Source organism: Podarcis pityusensis (assembly GCF_964106645.2).
Source record: "Podarcis pityusensis genome assembly, chromosome: 1".
In the NCBI taxonomy this organism is placed as follows: domain Eukaryota; kingdom Metazoa; phylum Chordata; class Lepidosauria; order Squamata; family Lacertidae; genus Podarcis; species Podarcis pityusensis.
The window spans coordinates 34670504-34685101 of NC_138028.1; the positions used below are offsets into that span (position 1 = coordinate 34670504).

The 14598-nt window shown below is 43.2% G+C and overlaps 1 protein-coding gene across 2 annotated transcripts in view; it reads left to right on the forward strand.

The window, feature by feature from the left end:
- Window positions 1-11829, forward strand: part of EGLN3 (egl-9 family hypoxia inducible factor 3) — a 39848-nt gene extending 28019 nt beyond the window's left edge. For both annotated transcript variants that reach the window (XM_081001162.1, XM_081001163.1), the window contains exons 2-5: window positions 961-1080; window positions 3895-4031; window positions 6414-6487; window positions 8085-11829. In XM_081001162.1, the coding sequence (XP_080857288.1) occupies window positions 961-1080; window positions 3895-4031; window positions 6414-6487; window positions 8085-8122 (369 nt within the window). In that variant the 3' untranslated portion in view covers window positions 8123-11829. The remainder of the gene's footprint in view (window positions 1-960; window positions 1081-3894; window positions 4032-6413; window positions 6488-8084) is intronic.
- Window positions 11830-14598: the final 2769 nt, after the last annotated feature.

Consider the following 14598-nt stretch of genomic DNA (forward strand, 5'->3'; position numbering starts at 1 on the left):
CATGCCACTTCCCTCCGCTTGGTCTGCTTCAAATGCATCACAATTTTGGCGGTGATGGAAAGGTAGTTGCCACTGTCAGTATAAGCATTTTCATGGAATGTCTAGTTTGGCCCCTTGAACCCTAGCACTGTAGCACCAGAATGGACTAGACAGTGACCATACACTAACAACCTGTGCTTACACGGTGCTTGCTTGAATTTCGGGTGGGGCGGGTGTGCATGTGCAGACAGGACAACTTCAGGCAGGATTGGGCCAACCATTCCTACACTAATACTGCAGAATTTTTAAAATGTATTTTTAAGGTCTCTGCCGGCCCTTGATTGACTATTCCTCAGTTTCACCTGCTTCTAATCTCCAGCTTAAAATTATTTACGAATCAGTTGAAATGAGAACGAGTTTCACATTCTTGATCCAGGAGCATTGCTTCTTAAAAGCATTGATTTTACAGGAGAATGGGGTGTGTGCGAATAATCTTGTTAGCACCTACAGAAATCAGTCTGTGATCAGTGGCATTGAAAAGCTTGGCATTGTTTGGGTCATGGCAAAAAAGAGTAAATAGAAAGTTTAAGAAAAAAGTGGAAACATTATTTGGGGGGTTTGTTTATTCATTTTTTAATCAAAAAAATCTTCACTTAATTCTATTGGTATCTGCAAATATTTTATCCATTTCTCTTCTGCATTATCCCCTTATTGCCATTTTATCTCGTTCATATTGGTTTTCTCATCTCAGTTTGGTATCCTCTTGATTTCAGTTTGTGTCACGCGCTTTGCTTGCTTCTGTGTCAATTATCATTGATTCCCAGGGTGGGGTATATGTTTCTCTCAACAGTTTTACTGTGAGCGTTCCATTGATGTTTGCTGTTTATGCATTTTAAGTATTTTCTTCAAAAAAACAAACTATAAAACATCCATGAAGAAAAATCTAACCAATGTTCATTCTCTTTGCATTTCATCGCTTAGGCAATGGTAGCCTGCTACCCTGGAAATGGAACTGGCTATGTGCGTCATGTAGACAATCCCAATGGCGATGGGCGCTGTATCACCTGTATTTACTACCTGAACAAGAACTGGGATTCGAAGGTAGGAAGACGGTGATATTTTGAGAGGCACTCAAAGCTTGCCTTCTGCATTGTACTGCTTTCTTACTCTTTAACACTGTATTGAACTGTGTAGAATGTCTTCAGCCAGAAGTAGCAGGTGAGATGGACAGTGCTGTGGACAGCATTTTTGTTGCCAGGTGGACTCTGTGGTGCAACTTAAGTGCTCTGACATCACTGATGCACTGCTCCACCCCACCCCACCCCAGAATGTGGCAGTGCCACCATTGCCATGAGGTGATGCCAGCTGTGATGCTTCCCCTGCCATCCGTTCCTGGCCTAAGCCAGACTTCCCCAATCTAGCACATCCAGATGTTTCAGATGACAACTTCTCTCAGCCTCGTCTGGCACACCTAATGGGAGTTGTAGTCAAAAACACCAGGAGGGCACTAGGTTGGGAAGCAACTGAACCATAACAACATTTTGTTACTGGATACATAACCACTGTTTACAGTGAGCACAGGGAAAACGTGAAGCTAAAATTCATTTCCTTGTTGCATTATTTTTATTTCCATTTGACACGCAATTTTTGGAAGGCAAGTAGTTATTTGGAGGTTCTGGGCTGAGGGTTTAAAGAGATGGATAATGAAGGTTTTAGCCTGATGAAAACAAAACAACACCGCAAAGAAACAAATGTGCTTTTGGCAGCTGAAGCAGATTACATAAAGAATCACAGGATAGTTTGGAGTCCTTTCATCCTTTGAACTATCCCTCCCTCCCATGAAACAACCTTTAAAGAATGCTAAAGGAACAATTGTGCTTATGAGGGATTTTTTTTTTGTCTTGCGTTATGCAGAAGGAGGTTGTGCAAACTTGTATTTTTTCATTATCGGGTAAGCCTCGCCCTCCATGCCTTAGCCTAAACCTCATAAATAGCAGTGTATTTGCTAACATACCTGTTCAGGGCTTGGAAGCAGTTTGCCATGATGTACCTGAAGAGAAATGAGTTGGCATTGTGCACTTAGGATCTGTCAAATACATCAATTTTCAAAGCCCTGAATCTGGAAAAAAAATGTCTTCTACAGTCAATAGGAGTGCCCAGCCCTCGTGACTGACAAGGAAATATTGACAGAATGGCCCAGCTTGCACATCGTGGTAAAACATTGCTCGCTTCTATTCTCTTGTCCTGGGAAGAAGCAAAGCACAATCCCTGGCTTAGTTTTGCAGCTGAACTGGGGATTGTGGTTTGTTTGCTGCAAAACTCCAGCTCAGTAATCCAAGAACAAACTCAGCTACTGATTGTGGTTTCTTGGGAACAAAACAAGCCATGATCCCTGATTTGGACATAACACAAAGCCAGGCATTCGTGGCTTCAAGGAGCGAAATAGACCATAAAGGTGTGATCGTGGTAAACCATTGATGTGCAAACCAAGCCAGTAAGATCCCAAACCCTCTGAGTAGGGAATAGAAGAACCCGGACTACATTTTCTTAGAACTCTTTTCTGCTTAGAGTTTTATTTAAATATAAGTAGTATATAAATTGCCTGAGCGAGTGAAATGAGTTGCTGCCTCCTGGGGGACTCATTATAACTTGCAAGCTGCCATATTATTAGGACCAATTCCCTAAAAAAAATTTTCTTAAGTATACACAAAAGTCTCTACAAGTGGCAAACACAAGTATCGTATATGTAGCTCATCAGGAGCTATAATTGGCTGCAATCCCCTATTGAAATGTGTCAACCTGGACTTATTCTGGGAGCTCAGAGGTGGCTGGAAAATGCTTCTAAACTCCACCATGTTTTTAAAAGGCCTTAAGGCAGCACAGGTTGCTGCTGCCTCTCCAGTTGGTTGGCTGGCAGATTGTGGGACCAGAGACGGCTTTGATGTCTGCGTAGTTAGACTCTTCATCCAAGTTTTGGCATTTCCCAGGAGGAAAATGTACCTGCCGTTTCCATTGATGCTTCCCACGCTCCTTGTGAAGTAAAACTCTCAACCAAAGTGACAGTCCTGTGGGTGTGCCCCATGGCTTACAGTTGGGCTGCTGTGTAAGTGCCAGTAACAGGCCTGAGAGCAACAAATAAACAGAGAGGAGTGGGGGGTAAATAAAGCCCCCTGGTTTGGCGCACCAGAGACAAAACAGTGAGGAAACTCTTTCCCCATCTGTGCTATGCATTTAAAGCCGTGTCATATCGCTTCAAACAGCCATGGCTCCCCCTGGAGAAAACTGGGAACTGTACTTTGTTAAGGGTGCTGAGAGTTGTTAGGAGATGTTGCTTTGCCTCAGAGAGCTACAGTTATCAGAGTGGTTTTGCAACCAATCTCTCTTCTCGGGGAACTCTGAATTGTTGCTCTGTGAGGGTCATAGGAGCCTCCCCTCCTTGGCACTTTTAACAAACTAGATTTTACTTTTACAACAGTGTCCCACGTGGAAGTTTATGGGGAGGGGCGGGATCCGAAGAGAAACAACCGTATATGCAAGTGTACACTTTGAAATATTCTCAAGAATCAAGCCTCGCTTGCAAGTTACAACGAACCTGCCAGGAAGCAGCAACCTTTTTTAAAAAAAGAAAAGAAAACCAATCAACACCACAAATGATAAGACAAGCATTCTATAAAAAGAAAGGAAAGCTGTTTCTTTTCTATCATGTGCCTAAACAGAGTTATACTTCTGTATTTATCCTGTTGACAGTCAGTCATCATTCCTAAGCCCATTAACGGTGCTTCTCCTCCCAGTAATATTTTTCCTTTTACTTTACATTAAACCTCCCCTTCTGTTTCTCAAACACTTATGATTCACAACCATATCTTAAATTTTCTTAAGTTTAAAAATGAATGCTGTTCCTTTCTCTCTCCCAAGCTACATGGTGGAATTCTACGAATATTCCCAGAGGGCAAGTCCTACGTAGCAGATGTTGAACCTCTGTTCGACAGATTACTTTTTTTCTGGTCAGATCGAAGGAACCCACATGAAGTGCAGCCCTCCTATGCAACAAGGTAAAGAAGATGTGAGGTTTTTTAAAAAACAACCATTGGATGATACCCAGTTGTGGCATCTGTGAGTGGAATGGAATTCAATTCTGGCACCCAGGCTACCCCTGCCTCTCCCCATTTCCTGTGTGCTCTCCAAATCTGCCCTGGAGGATTCGATATCCATCCATGGATATTTTGCATTTTTATGTCCTTGCTCCCAAGATAGACAGCAATTGATTGGTTTTAGTTGTTGGATGGGTGCTCTGTTGATAGTGAATTGGTTGCCCCACTCTGTTGATTTTATGACTGAATTGTGGTTCAGTGGGCTTTTTTGGTTTTGTTTATTTCAAATATTGTTTTAATTGTGTATTCTTTTGCATGTCACCTAGAGAAACATTCTTATTCAAGTAATCAATAGTAAAAGGGTTCATCTAATGAGTCATCAGAGGAAGCCCTGCATAAGAACTTCCTCTTGCACAACAGGGCTTCCCCCCTTCTCTCTCCCCCCACCACCTGCAGATGGGCTCAGGCCAGGAGGAGGAGAGGAATCATTCCATCTGGAAAGCAAAAATGCTTGCCCCAACACAACAGTGCCTTAGTGCAACACTGAACTCCTCCCAATGGGTCCAGTGTGGTAGGCTGCATTATTTACATGCAGGAGACCATCTCCAGGCATCTCTAGTTAAATTATGTAAAGTAGCAGATCTCAGAAGGACCTTTCTTGCACTGCCTTAGACCTGGAGAGTTGCTTCCACTCAGGCTAGAAGAAACTGCGCTATATGGACCAATATGGCTTAGCCATTAAAGCTGAATTTTGCTGAAGAAATTAGCAGGGACAAAAACCTGTATTGTTTGCTTGCTTGTTTATTACTAAGAGCATTTGTATGTCACTTTACAATCTCAAATTCTCTGGGTGGCATACAGTAAGTAAGTTAACTTAAATATAACATAAAACATAAGACCATCAAATCGAAAGCAACATAAATTTTTAAAAAAGAACAAAATCCACCAGAATCCCAAAATCAAAATAGATTTTAAAAAAACCCTGATGGAATTATACTATGAGTTATTTAAAAACCATAAAGAAACTGCCTATGAACATCGTAAACACAGTTTTGATTCATTATCTTTATTTTTCACCATAGCTTCTTCTAATGCCATATTTTATATTTGTGAGGAAATGACTTAATGCTTTTTCACATTTAGAGTAAATAAAAGCCCTGAATGACGGTGATTTGCATATGCATGGTTTTGTGTAAAGCACTATGCAAATTAATGCTGACCTCTTGGCTCTACATATGATTCCTATTGTGCTTCTGGATGCTGAACATGTTGTCCAACCCTGTTCAAAAAAGTACCTCCAGCTGGCAGATTTTTCTAACCCACCTAGGGCTGGTGCATGTAAGCAAGCACTTCTTTCAAAACGGCCCCATAAAGGTTGAGGTATATAGCAAATGCTTTGTTGACAGTGGCTTTCCATGTAAATCCTGGCTTGGAGGATTGAGACCTAAATTTAATGAGCCAAAATAAGCACAAACTTCAGGCACCTGCCTACACCTGTTTTGCTCCCCACTTTGCGCAAGCAAGCAAACCAACCAACCAACAAGAGCCACAATTTGCTGTAGCTTCTGGTTCTGCCCAAACCAGAAAACTCTGGTTAATAGTTTTCATACAAGCCAGGATCTGGAAGCCAACTTTAGACCATATGACTTCATATTCTAGCTTGTTTGGAAGCTATCAACCATAGTTTCCTGGTTCTGACATAAACAGAAACTATGGCTAGCTGTGGTCCCTGGCTCATTTCAACACTTGTTCAAAAGGAGGGGTGAAGTGGCTGCAGCTAGTTGTCTCAAGCTCCTGTTGACTTGAACCTTTGCCTGCCACCATTATTTCCCACATCCCTTTGCCACTGTTTATCTGCTGCTGCCATGATTGCTCTCACTGATCTGGGCATGTGTAAAATATTTTTGCTCATGTGGTTCTTTCTGATGGCATTTTTACGTTAGTGACACCTGATGATCTTTGCGTTAGACAATGTACTAGGTAGCTATAGTCCATTATTTTCATATTTCATAATATTGCCATAAAGAACTTCGAGACAACTTAGGTTACCTGTTGTATGCGTCTAGATGTGTCTATAACTGGATACAGATGAAGGCATAAAAAACAGCTGTATTTGTCTGCCTATTTATATCTGTGTGCCTTGCATGCAAATGAACAGAGTTGTGATGTGCATGCCTAGACTGTCACCTACTGACCAATTTGGCTGCTTATTAATATATTTCTAACATTGAAGTGAATCACTCTTTCTGTATTATTATTATTATTTATATGAGAGAAAAGTGTAGTTTTCTCCTCTCTCAGGGTAGCATTTAGAGACTTAAATCAATTTCCTCTCCTTTACAGGTATGCCATGACTGTGTGGTATTTTGATGCTGAAGAAAGAGCAGAAGCCAAAAAGAAATTCAGGAATTTAGTTGGTACGTTCATTTATTTATGACATCATCAAATCTGCCACGCATCATATTGTGATATTACAAGCTCCCTAGAATTAATTACATGGAATTCACCTTAGGCCTGATCCAGGAATTCAATTCATATGTGAAAATAGGTTTCTGTCAGAAGATGTACTGTATAGTATTCAGCAGCCTGTCTGCATTCCACAATTTGGGCAATGCATTCAGAGTATTTATCCCCCATGCAGAAGCATCTCTGAAACCGTTGCATCTTCAGAATGAGCAGTATGCTCACAATCTTCAACCGTGCCTGCCTTTCCCTTGATTGGCCACTGGACTTCAAATCGGATAATATCAGTTCTTTGTAAGTGAGCTCCAAAATGTGTAATGGCCGAGTTCACACATCACACCAGTCCATAGTTTAGAACAAACTATGGTTTAGTGTGAGCAAGCAGCATCTGGCTCATGCCTTACTCCTGCTGCCACAGCTAGACCACACAGAGTTTGGCTTGTCATGTTGCCTGAACTGGGGGTTGTTGGTTTGTTTCCTCCAAACAAACCATGAGTGGAAAGCCAAGAAACATTGGTTACCACTTGTGGCTTGTTTGGAGAAAACAACCCATGAGCCAAGTTCAGATGACATCAACCAAACTCTGGTTTGTTTCCTCTCTAGCAAGGTAGAAGCAGGAGTATGGGAAGGAATGACTCTGGTATGTTTGAGCAAGGTGCACCAGGATGCCACTCCTTCACTTTAAACCATGGGTAGGGGCCGGATCCAGCCCAATTCTAAATCTGGCCCACGGACAGTCCGGGAATCAGCGTGTTTTTACATGAGTAGAATGTGCCCTTTTATTTAAAATGCACCTCTGGGTTATTTGTGGGGCCTGCCTGGTATTTTTACACGAGTAGAAGGTGTGCTTTTATTTAAAATGCATCTCTGGGTTATTTGTGGGGCATAGGAATTCGTTCATTCCCCCCTCCCCCCAAAAATATATAGTCCAGCCCCCACAAGATCTGAGGGACAGTGGACCGGCCCCCTGCTGAAAAAGTTTGCTGACCCCTGCTTTAAACCATAGTTTGTTTTAAAATATGGCTTGATATGATGTGGGAACCAGACCAAGATAAGGAAAGCGTAGCTGCTGCTGCTGCTGCTGTTCTGGATGATGTGATCTCATTGTGCCAATGACATGGAGGGTGGGTGGGAAAATTTGAACCACAATGACATCACATCACAAATCATCTTAGAATGAAACATTTGCTGTGAAGGTAGGAAAGAGATGCAGAGAGGTGGCAACCATACGTTCCCCAAAACATTCAGTTTCAGCCTACTTGGATTTCTTGAGTTCTCATTGCTGATTTAGCATTTGAGAGATCTTTAAAAAAAAAAAAAACAGTTGTGATAAGCAGCAAGACCAGGGTTTGGTTTTCAAGCATGTGGTGGTGTAGTTAAGACCACAAAAACCTGGGTTCAGATTCCTGCTACTACAAACCCGAACACTAAGAATGTTGCCGTTTTCTCTAGGAAAGATATATAAACTCAGATATTCAGTATGAATACTATGTTGGCCTGCCTGCAACATGTATTCTGGCATTTAATCATATATTTGATCTTTCATTGTAGATGCAGGGAAGACAGAAGCAGTTCTCAACGAAGACTGAACAGAGGGATACCCAACGTAATTCCTTTTAATGATGATTACGGGACTGTTTTGCAAGCAATAAGATCCAAAGATGTGGTCTGTTTCCGGTGATTACTGGACTCTCTTCTTGCAGAAATGCACTAATTTTTTGGGCACTGTCTAGCATTTGCATATTACAGTGATGGTACTCCTGGCAGCTTCCTACCACATCCATTTTGGCATAAAGCACCCCTCTTTTCTACCTGCCTTTTAAGTGAAGAACACCACCAGGTGTTGTTTTTTAGAAAGTGAAGAATATCACCAAGCCTGGTGCTAATGACAAGACCGAGTTGGCAATACTGGTAATAAAGATCCTAAGCATTCGAAACTGTTGGGGAAACCTGAGTCTTGATTTGCACTTTATGTACGTTTTTCTAGTTCAATGGGAAGGATCCCTCTCTGGCAGACTGCAGATGGGCAGCAACAGAAGCAATCAGGGATGCAAAACGGAACTACAGTACATGTCTGTCAGGAGCCAACTTCATTATGTTCAACGTGGGGCCTTTGATGGGCCGCCTTGTCACTTTGCTGCACAGGCTATTGGCTTCACCAGCCTATATTGTTAATCCCCCCCCCCAAAGGATAAGCCTCCCATTTCCCATAAAATTGCCTGGATTTTATTCATGTTGCTAAAGCCAAGCAGCAGCAGCAGCGTTCCATTGCTCTGCCTTTTAGAGCCCCAGGACAGAGGTGGAAGCAGTTGAGCAGCTGTCCACTGTTTCCTGTTTTTCCTCTTCTTTTTCTGAAGTATGAATGATCTGTCTATACACATTTTACGAAGCAGCCACCTCCTACCCAAATTTGTAAACCTTTTTTAAATAAAAAAAAGTTGATGATAAACTGAATGCATATATGCCAAGAATTCACCTAGTCAAGCTTTATTTTTATTCTTTTAAAACTGATCTTCCAACTGCCACAATTTGAATGATGGAAATGTAACTCTGTCTGGTTTTTTTTTGACCTGGCAATTGCATGGCAGGATAGCTGTGGTCAGATACAGAATGCATTCCTGAGTCACTGTACATCTCTTATTTAATTTCTCCTCTGACATTAATGGAGCTCGGATTGTACAACTGAATCTCAAACCCAATCTCTGTTGTTTGTGAGTCTATGAGGAAGTGTGTTCGATACTTCAACCTTTAAAGCTCAATCCTAAAATTTGTTGTGCCAGCAAAAAGTGTCAGATGGGACGTACGATACTGTCTGTACCTACGCAATATCATAGCACATTACCTTGCAGGCAGACATGCTATAAAAACATTTTGGACTAAGGTTCATAGTCTCTGTGGTGCCAAGTCATATCCCCACTGCAGGTCAGATGTTTGTGTATTTTTATTTCAGGGTATGTTGTGATTTGTGTGGGGAGAAATTACTTGGTCCCAGGTTTTACATTACTGCAGGAAAATATTTCCTTCCTGCATTTGAGCCATGAATTGTGCTGAGACAGGATTAGTAATTACCAAGCACAAGTTTTCTTACCCTAGTTTCACTTTTTTAAAGGAGAGAGAAAAGAACACTTTTTTATTCTCAGTAGCAGAAACCTAGTCATTCAAGCACTTACCATAGATCATGCGTAGAATGGGAGCAATACAATGGTTATTTCCCTCAAAATCGTATTGTTTTCACCAAAGTATGTAACACAAACAACACATGAGTATAAATTCACTCATTTCATTCATACCTATAGCAATGATGTGAACCTTGCTTTGTTCTTCCATATGTATATATTTTCTTCCATGTTCCATATATTTCCACAAACTTAATTGACACAGGCAGTTTGCTTTTTTCTTGTTCATAGAAACCAACATTTTCTTCAGTGGTTTCATTTTGTGCTATTACTCTTTATACATTTAAATAAGGAATGACCATTATCATATTCCCAGACAAGCACAATGCTCTCCCAGAACTAAAGCCCATGAACAAGACTAATATTTAAGCATTGCTTAGTCTTAGCACATACCTGTGTGTGTGTGATAAATATTAAGCCACTTAACAACACAGCATGTAAAGGCAATATGTTTTGTAGCAAATTAACAGTTGTTTCTTTAAGGGAAAAAAGGACTCTCTTGCTGCCATATTTGAAGTCTGAATTTTAAGATGCTTCTGAATGGTTCCACATCCTCAGGTTCCTGTGTGATCAAAATGGTTTTATTCATTTTGGTGGGATTGCTGTGTGACTTCAACACAGAGAGCCTGCTAATTTCAGAAAGAATTGATCAGCTCAAATTAGACTTCAATAGATAAAGCATAGAAGCTGATTCATCCCATCTGTGCTAGTGAGTGATAAAACCTTCCCCCTCACAGATAACATAAATAGCTCACATCAGTTGAAAAAGAACTATATTACCACACACTTTTATAAAGCTACTGTCAGTTTCGTTGTTCTGTATGGGACAATGACAATAAAGATTATCGTATTGTCCTCACCACTCATAGATAAGTTACAGCCTGCGTGCTCATCTTTCTTAACTCCTAAGCATCTAAAAACTTGAAAATGCAGGAATACTCAGAACTATGGTTGTAAGCGTGGTAAAGTATTTGAATGTTTTAGTGACGTTATATTTATGCAAAATTTTGGATATTTTCAGATTATTACAAAAATGGGTGAACTGTTTTGAATGGTTCTGAATTCTGTTTCAGCAAACAGTCTAAGTGGTCTATTAAGAAACGGTGGCAGCAGATCAATGAAATAATTGGATCAAGCTAAAAAGTATTGATGGTTGAGTTTTATATGAGTGAAATATTCACTGCTGGTATCTCAACCAAACGGCGCCAATTGGACACGGGAACTGGAAGGGGTGTGAAATAATTCCAGTGCCTTTAGTAATAATGAAGTATGATTACTAGACATTTGAGTTTCACCTCAGATGCTCTTACCTGATGTCAAATACTGCAATTCAGCATTGCGTGGAGTTACAGCATAATACTCCCTATATGAATACATGGTGTGTGCACCATTAAGAGCACAGGATTGCAGCCTTCATTGATTAGTCTAATGGTTGACTCAATTAAAAGCATGCAGCCTAATAATTACCTTTCCAAATCTGTTTCCTTTGCACATCAAACACACCAGGCAAAGTTGCTGTTCAAAGCAATTGTGTTTGCTGTGGAATAAACATTGGGCAAAAATGCCAGCTTTCTTAAAAAACAAAAGAACTATTCCTATGAGTAGGCTATTTGTATTTTAAACCTGGATGCCCATTTGTAGACTTCCTGTGCCGAAAGACTTCTGGTAATCTCATATTCCTCCAGTGTTTCCTTTGCTCCTACGAGGTAGCAACTTCAGGGGAGTGGGGTGGAGAGTCCAGAAATTGTAGTCTTTAATTTGCATCTCGTACAAATGTTTTGTTCCATACCCACTGATTAGGTAATTTTTGCTATTTTCATAATAATTGATTTCTAATTTTGCTTGCATGAAAATTGTATCCATTTGCTGGCAAATATCTCTCTCTATGGTTTTCGCTTTTTACACCTGTGACTCACTCCTCAACAATCTCTGGGAGTGCATTTTGGACATACCTTTTGCCAGGCTACATGCTGGTCATCGTTGCTGGCAGGTAGGCCGAATACTGAAACATTCTGTGGTATTTTGCTGTTCTCCCCACATTTTGTGTTCATGTTAATTTAAAAAAGAAAAATGTGGAAAAAAGTGTTTCAGGAGTCAATAAACACTGGGTCATACCATCATACTCTGTACTGACTCAATAATTCATTTCCATATATTTCTATTTTCTACCGAAAAGCCGGGAGCATACCTTGGTTTATAATGCTGCAGATTTTATCAGTGTGTGAAGTCTATTATGAATCGTTGTGGCTGGACTTGGGTGCTGAGTCAATATGGGGCTGCAACAATGATGTAGAATGGAAGGCGAGAGGACGGAGTGTGTGTGTGTGTGTGTGCCAGTTTTTAATGTTGCACAGGGTGCCGCTGGAATTTGAGACCCCAAGGTCTGCTGCTGGTCCCATCTTGCCATTATTCTTTCCAACACATTATCAGGCTCTGGCTCCTTCCATTCTGCAATTCAACTACACGTCTCCTCTGTTCAAAAATAAAAATACAAACTCCACTTCACAGAATCACAGACTTGTAGGATTGGAGGGAACTATGAGGATCATTCTAGTCCAGGCTTCTTCAACCTCGGCCCTCTAGATATTTTTGGCCTACAACTCCCATGATCCCTAGCTAGCAGGACAGTGATCAGGGATGATGGGAATTGTAGTCTCGAAACATCTGGAGGGCCGAGGTTGAGGAAGCCTGTTCTAGTCCAACCACCCGCAATGCAGGAATCTGTCACCCAACATGAGGCTCAAACCCATGACCCTTGGATTAAGAGTCTCATGCTCCACTGACTGAGCTATCCCTTGAACCATTGATTTATGGGCAGTACAACCCAAAAGGGTAGATGAGGCAGTGGAACTACTGAATCCAAGGCCTTGCCTCACTCACCCCAGTAGAGAAGAAGATGGGGAAAAGGTTTTCCTTCCAAATGGTCTGTTGCAAAAGTAAATATGCATGTCATCAATGCCAGCAAATTCCTCCCCGCCTTCTAGTTTCATTTTGGAGGCATAGCAGGGCTTTGGAGCTAGCAGATTCAAAGCCTTTTGCAATTTGCCCATAGAATGCCACCTTTTTGCCATTCACTGTCAAAGCACTGAGGGTGGAGGCACAGCGCAATGAGGAAATCTCCACAGACGGATCTGCTCTGCCCACAAAGAGGGAGATCTACAAAAATCCAGGGGCCCCAGGATCTCCTCCCTGGGACAATAGGCTTGCACCCTCACAACAACAAATTTCCTTGGATGCACTCCTGCTGTTGCTGCAATTTCTGTGATCACCGTGTGCAAATCAGGGGTGTGCCTACACTTTTCTGTGCATCTCCTGTATTTAGCAATGATTGCAAGAGATCGACTGGAGACTGTTCTGAAGCAAAACACTCCCCACTGTAAATATTTGCACTTCCTCAGTATTAAGTGTCAGATTAAGAAGTTCTGAATATGCTCAGGGAAGTCCTCTGTGCTTTTCAATATTGATTACCATTTCCCATCCACTCAAGTTTTAAACCAGGTTGGGCATTTTCCATGTAAGCATCTAAGCTTTGGGGCAGCTCCACACCTTAAATTGCTTTTAGGTTGTCTTGTCTTGCCTGTTTGTATGACAAACATCACAATAGTAAACTGTGGCTTCATGCCTCTTTTCTGGTGCTTCCCTCTAAAGGCTTCAGAGAAGACAACAGAACTGGCCTCCAATGAGTTGGTGGCAGCAGTAGGCAATGTATTTCTTGGAGGCCAGATCTGCTGCCCCTGCGGATCCTGACGCCCAAGGTGGTCACCTCACATTGCCTCATGGGCTGGCCAGCCCTGTGTATACAGGAACATAGTACTCGCCTTATACAGTACTGCTTCAGCTGATTGGCCCATCTAGTTCAGTGTTGGCTATGGCAGGCAACAGCAACTCTCCAGTTTTTAGATAGAGCACTTTGGATAGCTAAAAAAAAGAGGTTACATTCATGCCATACATTTAAAGCACTATCAGTGGCGTAGCGTGGGGGGTGCCAGGGGTGCCGGCCGCACCGGGCGCAACATCTGGGGGGGCGCGAGTCCAGAGGGAAGGGACAAGTTCCTTCCTCCGCTGGGCTCCCCGCCGCCACCGCCAGCCTTGCGCCCTAGCGCGCGCGCCCCCCGCCACCGCTGCGGCTGCGCTCCACTCACTGCTCGCAGGAGGAGCAGCCGCTGCAGCAGCGCCGACGCCGCCACCGACACCTGGCCGGGCACGGGCAGCCTCCGCACCCTGGCGCTGACGCCATCCCCTCGGCCCAGCCACAGGCGGCGGCTGCTTCTGCCGACTGGGAGGGAGGAGAGCTCCGAGGGGCCTCGCCGCGCCCTGTGCTCCCCAAAACCCTCCGAGAGGAAGCCGGCGGGCGGGCGAGGGTCTCCTGGCAGAAGGGGGCGCCGCTGGCTCCGGCTCTCAGCGCAAGTCTCAGCGGGGGGGGGGCGAGGACGGAGCACGGCTGGAAGCCCCCGGACCCGGCCGGGAGGAGGAGAGGCGCTCGCCAAGCCCGGATCTGGAGCTCCACCTACAGCCCAAGGAGAGGAGGGGGCGGGGAGGCGCCCGAGGGGAGGGGGCTTCGGCTGCCTTGGCCCCGCGGGGGCTCCGCAAATAATAAATTTAATAAATTCCTGCTGAGCCTTTGGGGGGGGGGTCCTTGGCTCCTTCGCTCGCCCCCAGCCCCAGTGGCGTAGCGTGGGGGGTGCAGGGGGGACCGGGCGCAACATCTGGGGGGCGCGCGCTCGCACTCGAGTGCTAAAATCCACGGGTTAGGGGGCGCAAATTACTTGCCTTGCCCCGGGTGCTGACAACCCACGCTACGCCACTGAGCACTATGATACTACTTAAAATAGCCACACCTTCTCCCAAGGAATCCTGGGAGTCATAGTTTGTTAAGGATACTGAACCTT